Raw genomic sequence first — 12,368 nt, 5'->3', positions numbered from 1 at the left:
ATATATAAAATGTCAGGTCACAAAGATTTAACTAGGTTAATTATAAGCTCAAGTTTTGATTAAGGTTCTAGATTAACTTTTCAGATATACCGGATTTCATAGTGATCAAAACCAACATAATATTAACCAAACTATATATGCACACACAACACACATATATGTTAATTTTTTTAGGGATTAAAACAATAATTTTTAAAAATTATAAATCAAAACATAATTTTATTAAAATTAAATAACCAAATTATAAACATAAAACATACATAACCAGAAATTCCACCCACCACCTCCAGTTCCATCCTCAATTCAACTGGCCCTGCCTACACGACTATCATTTTCCCGACGTACGTTGAAAGGAGTAGCAGTTTGCTCCATTATAGTATAGTGACATTGTACGCTATCATCATGCATCCATTGTTGTCTCGCACCACACTCAATCCTTATCAAGGATCTGGATGGATCGATACATGAGATTTTGTTCACCACATCCTTGATCTAGAGTACTTAATCCTCCTGTTAAATGATAGAAACAATTCATTTAATGTTAAATAAATCTAGTTACAGGGAAATCTCTACAAATTGATCATAAAAACTTGTTAATTAAATGAGATATTATTTAAAGTCATACGTATATACTAATCATGTTAAGCTTCTTCTAGAGAGGACCCCTCAAATTCAATGTCCAAGTTGATCCTGCTAGTTTATATATATAGACCTTCTCCCATGCCTCCTACAAATCATCACTTGTTCATTTCAAAGTCAATATGGATCATTGGTTCCTCATCCTCACTTCTATCTCCCTCTCCATCTCCATCGCTGGCCTCCTCAAATTCATTCTCAACAGATACTTCATCAGCAAGAAGCCCGCTCACCACAAACTCCCTCCAAGCCCAAGCCCCCAATCGATTCCAGTGATTAGCAACTTCCTATGGCTCGGCCGCATATCTCCCTCTAATATCCACTCCATCCTCAACCCACTACATGCCAAGTTTGGCCCAATCCTGACTATCTACTTCGGCTTTCGCCCCGTCATCTTTATAGCTGACCGCTTCCTCGCTCACAAGGCCTTGATCCAAAAGGGTGCCATCTTTGCAAGCCGTCCACCAGCTTCTGAGACTCAAAGATTTCGAGGCAGCAATCGGCGACTTGTTAGTCTTTCTTTCTATGGCCCGTCTTGGCGTCTCCTGCGGCAAAACCTTACCAAAAACGTTCTCCATCCTTCCTGCGCGAAATATTCCGCTCATTCCCGCCGTTGGGCGCTACAAATCCTTAAGAAACGCCTGGAATCCCAAGGAAAATCTGGTCAGCCTGTTTGTTTGAGGGAGCACTTTCTATATGCCATCTTTTGCCTGCTTGTCGTAATATGTTTTGGTGACAAGGTTGATGAAGACCAGATTAAACAAATCCAGGAAGTAGTGCATCGAGCGTTTTTGGGTTCTCGGAGGTTCGATACACTCAATATATGGCCAAGAGTGACCAAGATCGTGTTGCGTAGACGCTGGGAGGAATTGTTTCAGCTACGTCAAAGCGTACAAGATGTAACAATTCCCTTAATAAGATCTAGAAAGAAGTTGCAAGAGGAAGAGAGGACAGGCATGGACACTCACCATGATCATGCTGTACCTTACGTGGATACATTATTAGCTCTGGAATTTCCCGATGACAAAAGAAAACTCAACGAGGAGGAAATTTCTGATTTATGCAGCGAATTTCTAAATGCGGGAACTGATACTACTACAACTGCCTTGGAATGGATCATGGCAAATCTGGTTAAATACCCAAAAATTCAAGAAAAGTTATTCATGGAGATAAAAGGGGTTGTTGGAGATGGAGATGTGAAGGAGGTAAACGAATCTGATTTGAAAAAGATGTCGTATTTGAAAGCAGTGATTTTAGAAGGCCTGAGGCGGCATTCTCCTGCACGTTTTCTGATTCCACATGCGGTGACGGAAGATTTTGTCTTGAATAATGAATATTTGATACCAAAGAATGCAGCCATAAATTTCCTGGTTGCCGAGATGGGGTGGGATCCAAAGGTGTGGGAAGATCCCATGGCATTCAAGCCGGAAAGGTTTCTGAATCATGAGAACGGAATTACGAAAGAATTTGATATTACAGGGAGCCGGGAGATTAAAATGATGCCATTTGGTGCGGGAAGGAGAATGTGTCCCGGTTACCAATTATCCATTCTTCTTCTGGAATTTTATGTGGCTAATTTAGTTTGGAAATATGAGTGGAAGGCTGTTGACGGAAATGATGTTGATTTGTCCGAGAAGATAGAGCATATAATGGCGATGAGAAATCCATTGCAGGTCCACTTATCCCCAAGGTAGACAAGCACTAGCTATGCCCTGCATTTCAACTGGCCTCTGTACGGTTTTCTATGGAGTGATATGTTAAATATAATGAAAGACGTATGATGTAATGAAATAAGTTTTTTTTTTTTTTTGTGTATGGTTGGTTTGGAAAGTCATCAATAAATTTATTAATAATGAATTTACCAACCAACTAAAAATCACCAAAGACGATTCTTTCAATGAATATTTCTGTTTGTGAATTCAACAGTAAAATAATTATAAATAGAATGTTAGTATAAATATCAACCTTGAATGGATCTCTATGAATGATGTTTGTTCCCTACACTTTCTAAGTTTGATAAAAAAAAAAAACAATTTAAAAAGGATCTTTTTTTATAAAAAAAACAATTTAAAAAGGATGTAAAAGATGTTATCTACTTACAGTAATATAACTATCATTTCAGTTCATGAGTGATGAGTGAAGGAAAAATAGTTTATCTTGGTGAAACAAAATTCTTATAGTAGTAAGGTGATGAAACCATGTGATGCTTGCTTAAGACCATAAAATGAACATTGCATAGTAGAAAAAACAAGAAAAACATATAAATTTAACATAATTCAATAATATAACTAAATCCACATGAATAAAGAGTTATATTCTATATGTTAAAGTAGAGTTACGTAATATATATTTATATTAAACCCTCACTTTAACTATTGTTACTTTTTTTCTAACACAAGTAAACTAAATAAATTCAAGTTAAATAGTTATTAGGATAATTTTACTAGTGACAGCATTTTAACCTTAACAGTTGGCTACCTTGCATAGTAGTTCAAAAAGGTTGAATGATGATTAAAATTGACAAGAAATCTGGCATGATTTGCGTGGCCAAAATCATTGACGAAGAGATGTAATTTTTACCAATTGAAGACTATAAATATACCCAAACAAATAAAGCAAATTCGAAGCTTATAGAGAGCTTGTCAGGAAATAGAAGGCGAGAATAAGTTGCTAAAAAGTAGCAGTAATGGCTGCAACTGCAGCTTTGCTAAAAGAGAAGAAAAGGAGACAAATTAGTTAGGAGTATAAGTAAAGCAGAGGGTATTCCTCCTACTTCATTGTTGAAGGATTCATATTTTCTCTTTTCATGGACATAGACAAGTTGCTAAATGGTCTCACATCAAAATCCACATTAGGATTCTTTCTGAGTATATTATATCTAGGAGTCACTAAATGAGCCTTACACCATTGTACATTATCATATGCTCTTCGTCTCACTTGGTAACTCTACTATGAGCCAATAACATTGATGTTAAAAGGTGAAAGCTGTCGGAAAATAATAAATATTATATATTAAAATCTTATTTGACAGTTTAAATTTTGATATTAAAATAGTTTTTTTATATGGTATTAAAACTTTAATAACTAAGTAGTCATAAATTTAAATCTTATTATGCTCATTTATTTAATAAAAATAAAACATAAAATAGTATGGATATATACAAGTTTCAAATTTAAAAGGTTTTCACTTAAGAAGCTATGTTAAAGAATAATATAAATTATATGTTGAAACTTCACCTAACAACTTAAACTATTAGATTAAGGTGATTCTTTAATAAAGATAACACAAGCCTCGTGTATATATATATATCAAAGGGGGCATTATATTTTAGATGTGAAGGTAGTATGATAAAAAGAAAAGAGATGACTTGTTTTGGCTTATGTGTTTAAATTATCCTATAATTATTTTATCAAATGATTCTACGAGCTTTAATCTATATGAGGTTTAGATTATTGTAATTAACTAACCTCTGAGAGAACTTCAAATTAGGTTCTGAAGATGTTATTTGAGCTTCTTCTTTTTTTTTGGATTTTCAACATAATTTTGGATTTTAGCTTATTTAAAGAATTGTTAAAGAAAGACCGAAATATATCATAAATAATTATTTAGTAATAACATACGATTTAGAATTCTTGTATGAAAACACTTTTCAACAATAATTTTGTGTTTTTTTCCTCAAGTTGTCTTCCTGTGTTTTGTTTTAAGTCTGTGTCATTAACCAATTGAATGAAATGACTTGTCTAAAAATGATATTTATGTGTTAATATCATTTAGCTTTTTTTTTTTTAGCAATCTAAACTCATTAATTTTATGATTTTTTTTTGTCTTGAATGTTTGATGGTTTTTATAATTAGACACGGAAAATAAAAGTAACAAAATAACTTGATTTAATTTAGATTAAGTTGTCAAATTCATGACTATGATCATAAGACTAAAATAACTCTATAAAGAGCAAATTAAAATAAATAATTAAGCTCAATTTTCAATCGATCATGTTGGATCTAATGTTGAATGATGAAATTTTTAAAAATTTTAATTAAAAAATAATATAAAACAAGTCAAATCAACTCGAGTTAACCCGTTAAGCACTACTCCTGAGTCATATAGCTATGATAACCTAATAACAAACAAATCAAAATAAATTATGAAACTTAATTTCTAATCAAATACAATATTAAAGGACGAGATTATAAGAGAAAAAAGGTCGATTAAAAAAAAATTGAGTCAACTGAATTAACCCATCAAACATGTTACTCGTGTCATGAGACGAGGACAAATCAATAAAAAAACAAATCATATGTTAAATGACTTGTGATTCAAGTTATAAGACCGAAATAACCTCTAGGAAAAAAACAAAAAAAAACAACCTGATTTAATTAGGGTTAAAATATCAAAATTCACAACCTTGATCATAAAACCAGGATATCCCTGTGAAAAGATAATCAAAATAAATTATAAAGTTTGATTCATAACTAAATCAATGTTGAATAATAAAATTAAAAAATAATCAATTAAAAAAACAAAAAAAAAATAATATGAGTTAATTCAAATTAACCTATTAAACATCATTCTTGGATCTTAAGGCTGGAATAACTCATTTGTTAATGTTAATACTAAAAGGGTGATTGACATGATAAGGTATTTATCTTAAAGAAAACATCACTGCCCCTTATGGGCAATTGCCTTCTTTTTTTTTTTTTAATGTAAGTTAGTGTATTTTATGGGTATAAAACCTTTTTTGAAACAAAAGGTAAAGGCCCAGGAGTCGCTAAGATCTGCTACAGGTCGTCAAAGGCCTTTATCAACAGGCCTAATAATGTAACTCTTCTAACATGTTTTTTTTAGAAACTCTCTCTCTTCTATGGATGTTGGAATAGAAAAAATAAGCTGAGTCAATGTTATTTTTTTATTTTTTTATATTATAAAAAATTAATGAAATTTATTTTAATATTATATAAAAATTGAGTGATAATTAAAAAAAAATATTTGAGACTTAGTTGAATTTGTTTTTAAAGTATATTTGTTTTTACTTTTTAAAAATATTTTTGAAAAAAATTAAATTTTTATTTTATTTTTTTGTTTACTTCAAATTAATATTTTTTGATATTTTTATATTATTTTGATATGATGATATAAAAATATATTTTAAAAAATAAAAAAAAATTATCTCAAGATATTTTTTATTAAATTTTTCTTTTATTTAATTTTTTTTCATACTGTGAAAAAAATTAATGATATTTTTTTATATCATATAAAAATTAGGTGATAATAACTTTTTTTTCATTTGATATTGATTTAAATTTTCTTATTAAATGTTTCTTTTTTTTAAAATGCTTTTAAAAAAATTAATTTTATTTTATTTTATTTTTTACTTTAAATTAATATTTTTTTGATGTTTTTATATTATTTTGATATGATGATATAAAAATTATTATATTAATATATTTTTGAAAAAAAAATTAAAATATTTTTAATTTTATTTTTTAAAAATATTAGGTCCATCTTTATAGTTTAATTCAAGAATATAAGGTCCGGCTCTACAACCCGATCTAATTCTATGAGATCCAGTATTATAGTCAGATCCAAAAATATGATTGATCCAACTTCGTATCTGACTGCGCTCCCAAACTGAAGCTCTTGGCAGCTTAAAGCCAGACCAAGATACTCAAAATATTAACTATATTCAGCTTCAAGCCAGACCAAGATACTTCAAATATTCACTATATTCTTTATATATTTTTTTTAATTTAAGATAAAAATTATTAGTGACCGCTGCGGTAGGCTGGTCAATATACTAGTATACACAAGGCTATGTAAACTAAACTCAAGATCCGAAGTTTGGAAACTATTTTGTTGCTAAACCATGCAGGAGGATCATAGGACACCTTAATCGTTAGCTAGAACAGCTTGAAAATGTGAAGGCTGATGGACACAGAGCAGGAAGGGAATTGTCCTCATCAAGTCAAAATGAGATTTTTCCATCAAATAAAAGATATTTTCCGAAAATAAGAGGGCTAAGACAAGTCTCCCTCACTAATATCCGAAGAAGATCCAAGAAGAAAAGAACAACACAACATCAACCCTACAACACAACATATAAACCAAACAGGACTCTCTCCAGTTCACCAAAAGACAACAGAACAACCAAGATGATAAAATATGTCGAATCTAAAAGCCCTTATCTTAACTAAGCACAAAGGTTTCAAGTTTAGGCTTGATTTAACCAAAGCATGGCAATTTCAGGTTTGGTCCTTGAACTGGCAAGTGTTGGACTGCTATTACCACTGCTATCAGAAAGTGAGGCAAGTGTTTTCTGCAAAACCTCAGATGGTGAAGAGACTCTAGTGGCTGGAGGACAAATAGAATCTCCATTTTCAATCATAGAAGAAGATTGATTAGTTCCTGTATCGATGTTGACTGTCCTCAATTGTAACACCTCCGCTAAGGGCCCGCCTGGTGTGCTGCTGGTGTCACCGCCACATTCTTGGTTTTGATCTGGTTTGATTAGGCCTAAGCCCATTTGGATCTGACCCCTTTCATCATCAATAGACCTATTGCCTCCCATTGATAGACTGAGTGGCGAAAGAGGGAGCTTCCCATCTGAGGACATAGAACTTGTGTTTCCAGAATTTGCATCATTAGACCATGCATCAATAAAACTCCTTGGAGCCCCATCAAGAAATAGACTATATTGGCTGCTGTGTTGATCTTCTCTAGCATTAAGATTTCCATATGAGTTCAGATTCAGAGACTCTTCTCGGTAGTGCTGCTTGAGAACAGAAGCATTGTTAAAGGAACCTTCAGTAGCAAGTCCAATTTCTGTGTGCACTAGATGTGGCCATTGTTGATCATTTGTGACAATAGGACCAGTTCCCCCCTTCAACATCCAGTCAAGGCTCCTTAGGTACAAAACCACCAGAAATCAGGGACTCATGAATCGGAAAGTTTCAAGATTTCCCTCAAAATAAATGACTTATTAGCAAAATTTAAAGATCAAACCAACCTGGGTTCCTTGTATGTAGAACCAAAGGCTCCGTTAGCATCAAAAGTCGCAATCTTTTCACTGGATTTGTTTACAAAAACTGGGGTCTGAATATATGGCTGAGGCATAGTCCCAACAAAATGATCATGAGAAGCAGAGCCACTGTTGTTGTTGTTGATAGTGGGGTTAGAAATTGCCACAGTAACAGGAGATTCTGTACAGATAGAAGGATCATGGCGGCTCTTTTTGCTGCTGTTGCTGTTGCTGCTGGAATTGAGTTCCACATGCTTTCTTGAACGGGGTCTGCCTCTATGCATATGACGCTCACAGTATTTTTTATCAGGTGCCACATCTCTTGAGCACCTCCATTTCTTCCCATCTGTTCTCCTGCACCTCCCTGGCTCTAGATCTGCCCTATTTGTGAACCTCACATCCAGTCCATTTCCCACTGCATGTGCCCAAAAATAGCAAAAATTAACCACAAAGATTGCAACTTTGATGGGCTTATGAAAAACTCATCAAGCCAAGAACAATCAAGAAGAAATTAAGGGGCTTATCAGTACTTAATGGGGTTGGAATTAGAAGATGAGGAGGCACATTTATTGAAGACGCCATGTACTTGTATATCATGGCTTGTCTTTCAAGCTCGTTCCATTGTGCATTTGTAAAAGGAAAACCCAAATATGCTGCCATATTGCCTCCTGAACTTGGCAAGAAAAAAATCACTGTAGTTGTCAGTCCACGCCAAACTTGACTCTTTACTCATAAAGGTCTAATCTTTGAAAGTTGAACAGTGAAAATCAGAGAGACAAACAGCTAGAAGTATCATATGACTAGTTGAAAGAGAGCGAGAGCGAGAGAGAGAGAGAGAATTTCTTATACTACCTGGAGATTTGAAGGCAGAATTTTTATACTACCTGGAGATTTGAAGGCAGAAGCTGTGGTGATGGTTGATTCAGAAGTGTCAGAAGGCTGCAAAGTCCTAACCCCAACCGCACCACCATAAGCACCAACACTGTATTTATGTTCCCGACTATAGTTGATTAAGGACTTGTTTCTATCATATGATGATGTGGGACCACTATCAAATGGACGGTGGAGATTGCATGATGAACCATCATAGAAGTCCTTCTAAAGGGGAATGATTGATGATGATCAATAGGTTGGTGTAGCTTCACACCAAAATCAACATTACTAGTCATGTTTCTTTCCTTGGCTGCTTTGTCAGGACGTCAAACCCATAATTTATTCTCATAATGAAAAAATAAAACAAAAGCTTTATTTCCTCAATTTAGCAAATTCCCTTTCCCTTCCCCATCAAACTACCGTAAAGAAAAGAATCTCACTTGTACACAATCTCTAGTTTTCTTGCTTATAGGGCTTTTTAAAGAGACAAGCAAGCTAGACCACCTTGTTGGGCCTCATATCTCTAATTTTCTCTAGGAACAATGTCCGGAAAAACTCTCTCTCTCTCTCTCTCTCTCCTGGAAAAACTCTCTCTCTCTCTCTCTCTAGCTGGTGGGGATGGAGTCATGTGGGGTTGATATGGGATTTTAGGAGATAGGAATGGGTTGCCGCCATTCTTGGCCTTTGCTTTGCTTCCATGCTGCCAACATTCGCACCACCGCGGTGCCAGTAGTCGACAAATCAGTAAAAGCACTTCTCTTTCATCATTATTACACTGCATCGTTTTCTGCCTGCAAAAGCAAGCCACCGAGCGTACTAGACCCCACACCTTTTTCTCTATTTCTTTTATGATATATTTTGTTTGGTATTAGAAATATTTAAAAAAAAATCTATTTTTAATATTAATATATCAAAACAATAAAAAAGTCTTATAAAATATTAATACGAAAGCTTTTAATAAAAAAAACTCATAAATTCTAAAAAATATAGTCTAACCATGCTCTTAACGGCAAAATTAGCATTGAAAATTGGCTTAAAAGGTTGTCTGAAAATCTTTAAGTAGCTTATTACAAAGTCTATTGCAAGTCTTGGACTGAGAAAAAACGAAGAAGAAAACAAAGAACACAAACATCAAGCTAATCCTTCAAGTTAATTATTCAATTAATTTTAATCCATTGGATCGAGTAAGTTCATAAGAAATTAGGTCATAATTTAGTAGTGATTATAATGAAAAGTCAGCATTTAACATAATCAGACAAGAACATGCGGTAAGATTATTAATGTAATCGGAGGTGTTTGTTTACGTAGTTTAATATGTTTTTTAAAATATTTTGTCTGAAAATATCAAATTAAATAAATAATTTTTATTTATTAATGTAAAAATAATAAAAGAATAATATTATTATGTTCAGTGGTAAAACATCTTGCAACCAAGAGGGATGGAATTGCATAAAGTTAAAAAACGAACCTCAACATCAGTATTATGGTTCATGATAAAGCAGCATTAGCCTCGGGAGAAGCACCGGGCCCCAAATATGGGGGGCCCACTTTGGGGTCCATTGGATTTGATGCATTTTTTTTGTTTTTTTTTTAATATTGTAATACGAATTAAATAATCATTTTAGATTCAAAAACTAATTAATTAGTTATTTGTGTTTTATTAAATTTCGCTTTTGTTTTTTCATCAATTTTTTTAAAATTATCTATCTTCTTTTGTTTTTTATATCTTAAAAAATAAAAATAAAATAGAAGAAAATGATGAAACAAATAATGTTTAATTAAATCAAGCTCTTGTTTTTCTTTGTATACTGACATGGAACAAATGTTGTTGATGCTTCTATGAAATAGATATATGATCAGATCTTAAATGAAGTCCGCAAAGAAATTCAGATATATCAAACTATAAAGTCTAATGAAAACAATAATAATGTAAGATCCAACCATTGCTCGGGCTCAAATATTTCCAGAAGATTCTACATGCAATTTCCTTATAGGAAATGATTTTGTCATATATTATTCATCTTTTTTTTATTTTTTTAACTCTTAATTTATAATTTACTCATTAAATCCTCGCAAATTAGCTATTTTAAGTTTCATTTGTTCAAGGTATAATTATAATTTTTGTAAATCCAGAGGAATTAATTTATAATTTACTCATCAAATCAGCTCTTTTGAGTTTCATTATTTGTTTAAGGTATAATTTATTTTATTTATTTATTATTACCACGAATCAAAGGCTACCAAGTTATGGAATCACGAAGAACTGGGGAATTCAATTGAATTCTGGGCACGCAAATTGGTTCCACTACCGAGTTTTTTAAAAGCTCTTTATTTCTCTTATAAGCCATGTATGATATTTTTGGATCATTTTTTTTATGACAGGCATTTTTGGAACATTACAGCACCCAAAACTCTGAAATGTTTAAGAATGATTGCTTTTAATGTTTCTCAATGTCCAAATTGGAAGAATTTCTGTCAAGATTAATGTACGTAATCCTTTTTTTCCATTGTTATCTTTGTGTACTGCATATAAGTTATTACAGAAACCAATCTCGACCTTTTATTAACTCGAAAGGATATACACATCTGTTTGTGTGGATATGATTCTGCCTATCTATAGAGCTTATATTTCATGGCAATGCAATGTATTATTTCTATACTTGTATGTTTTGCTTATCTTGTAACAGGAAAAAGTACGGAAAAACTTTCTGATAAATAAAAACATAGCTCAGCAGGTAGAGCAAAGTACTGAAAATCCTCGTGTTACCAATTCAAATCTGGTTCCAAGCATATGATGAATTTGTTTAGAAATATCTCTTCTATAACTTAATTAAATTAATTGATATAGATAGTATAGATCGACATATATGTTAATAATATAGTTAATAATATAGATCATGATACATACTTATCTAGGTGTCTGAAAATATAGTCTTTTTAGATTTTCAGATGAGTAATTAAAGCATTAAAAAAAAAGTATATTAATATAAATAAAAAATATAGTCTTTTTAGATTTTTAGATGAGTAATTAAAGCATTAAAAAAAAGTATATTAATATAAATAAAAAGTATTAAGGGTATGTAAAAGAAAAAAGAATTCAATTATCTTTTATCTTTTCTCTCTTTTTTTTTATTTGTCCATAATGCAAGTCATCTCGGTCAAAAAATAAATACTTCTCTAGACTAGACTTTTCTTTTAAGTATTTTACATAATTAATTTACCCTTTTAAAAAAACTCTACGTTTATTAAAGGTGAAGTTTCTAAAAAAAAATTCCTTATATCGTGTATCCTCGATTGATACAGCCTCAATGTTTCAATTGTCGATTTAGCATTGATCAAAAAGATTATTCTTATGACTATTGATTATGTATTGCAGGTTAATCCTGCTTCACTAGTACAACTAGGCGACATAAAGGAAGAAGCACTACGCTTAGTAATCAACAACACAAAAATTTTGCTATAAATTTCCCCCTTTCCTTATTGGGATCGAGACTAAGAAGAATGATTAGAACAACAAATATCCATCTCATTTGTGCTTTGGATACCCAATTCACAGTATCTAATAAGTTTTTCTATTTGCCCTAATTTTATTGATTTTTGATCTTTTCCATTCCATTCTGTTTCTCTTTCTCTATTTTATTTTTTAACTTAAAAATTTTTCATTGGAGTTGTATTAGATAGAATTCAATTCCATTTATGATTCTATTCAATTTGCAAAATAAAAAAAATAAGATGTATAAACAAAACTTATGTTTCTACAAAAGTTTTTCTTTTGATTATTCAGGAGCACCACCAATTGGTTATAGTTACGAAATCACATTGATAGCCTTGGTTGTTAAAAAA

General features: G+C 31.9%; 2 protein-coding genes across 3 annotated transcripts; one reads left to right on the top strand and one right to left on the bottom strand.

The window, feature by feature from the left end:
* The first annotated feature begins 658 nt into the window (after positions 1–658).
* Positions 659–2,417, top strand: LOC105139811 (cytochrome P450 89A2-like). Its single transcript, XM_011046417.1, has one exon. The coding sequence runs from the start codon at positions 762–764 to the stop codon at positions 2,328–2,330; it is 1,569 nt and encodes a 522-aa protein (XP_011044719.1). The 5' UTR covers positions 659–761; the 3' UTR covers positions 2,331–2,417.
* A 4,171-nt stretch (positions 2,418–6,588) lies between these two features.
* Positions 6,589–9,006, bottom strand: GRF7 (growth-regulating factor 7). 2 transcript variants are annotated; one of them, XR_845051.1, is made up of 5 exons: positions 8,537–9,006; positions 8,183–8,320; positions 7,641–8,067; positions 6,793–7,536; positions 6,589–6,748 (listed from the first exon to the last, which is right to left on the bottom strand). XR_845051.1 is itself a non-coding variant. In XM_011046416.1 (4 exons), the coding sequence occupies exons 2-4, from the start codon at positions 8,310–8,312 to the stop codon at positions 6,846–6,848; spliced, it is 1,248 nt and encodes a 415-aa protein (XP_011044718.1). In that variant the 5' UTR covers positions 8,313–8,320; positions 8,537–9,005; the 3' UTR covers positions 6,589–6,845. The 2 variants fall into 2 exon arrangements, 1 of the variants encoding a protein (XP_011044718.1); XM_011046416.1 differs by having other exon boundaries at positions 6,589–7,536; positions 8,537–9,005.
* Positions 9,007–12,368: the final 3,362 nt, after the last annotated feature.

The sequence above is a fragment of the Populus euphratica genome, unplaced genomic scaffold (assembly GCF_000495115.2).
Source record: "Populus euphratica unplaced genomic scaffold, PopEup_1.0 scaffold97.1, whole genome shotgun sequence".
In the NCBI taxonomy this organism is placed as follows: domain Eukaryota; kingdom Viridiplantae; phylum Streptophyta; class Magnoliopsida; order Malpighiales; family Salicaceae; genus Populus; species Populus euphratica.
This window is presented reverse-complemented; position numbering and strand designations above follow the sequence as displayed.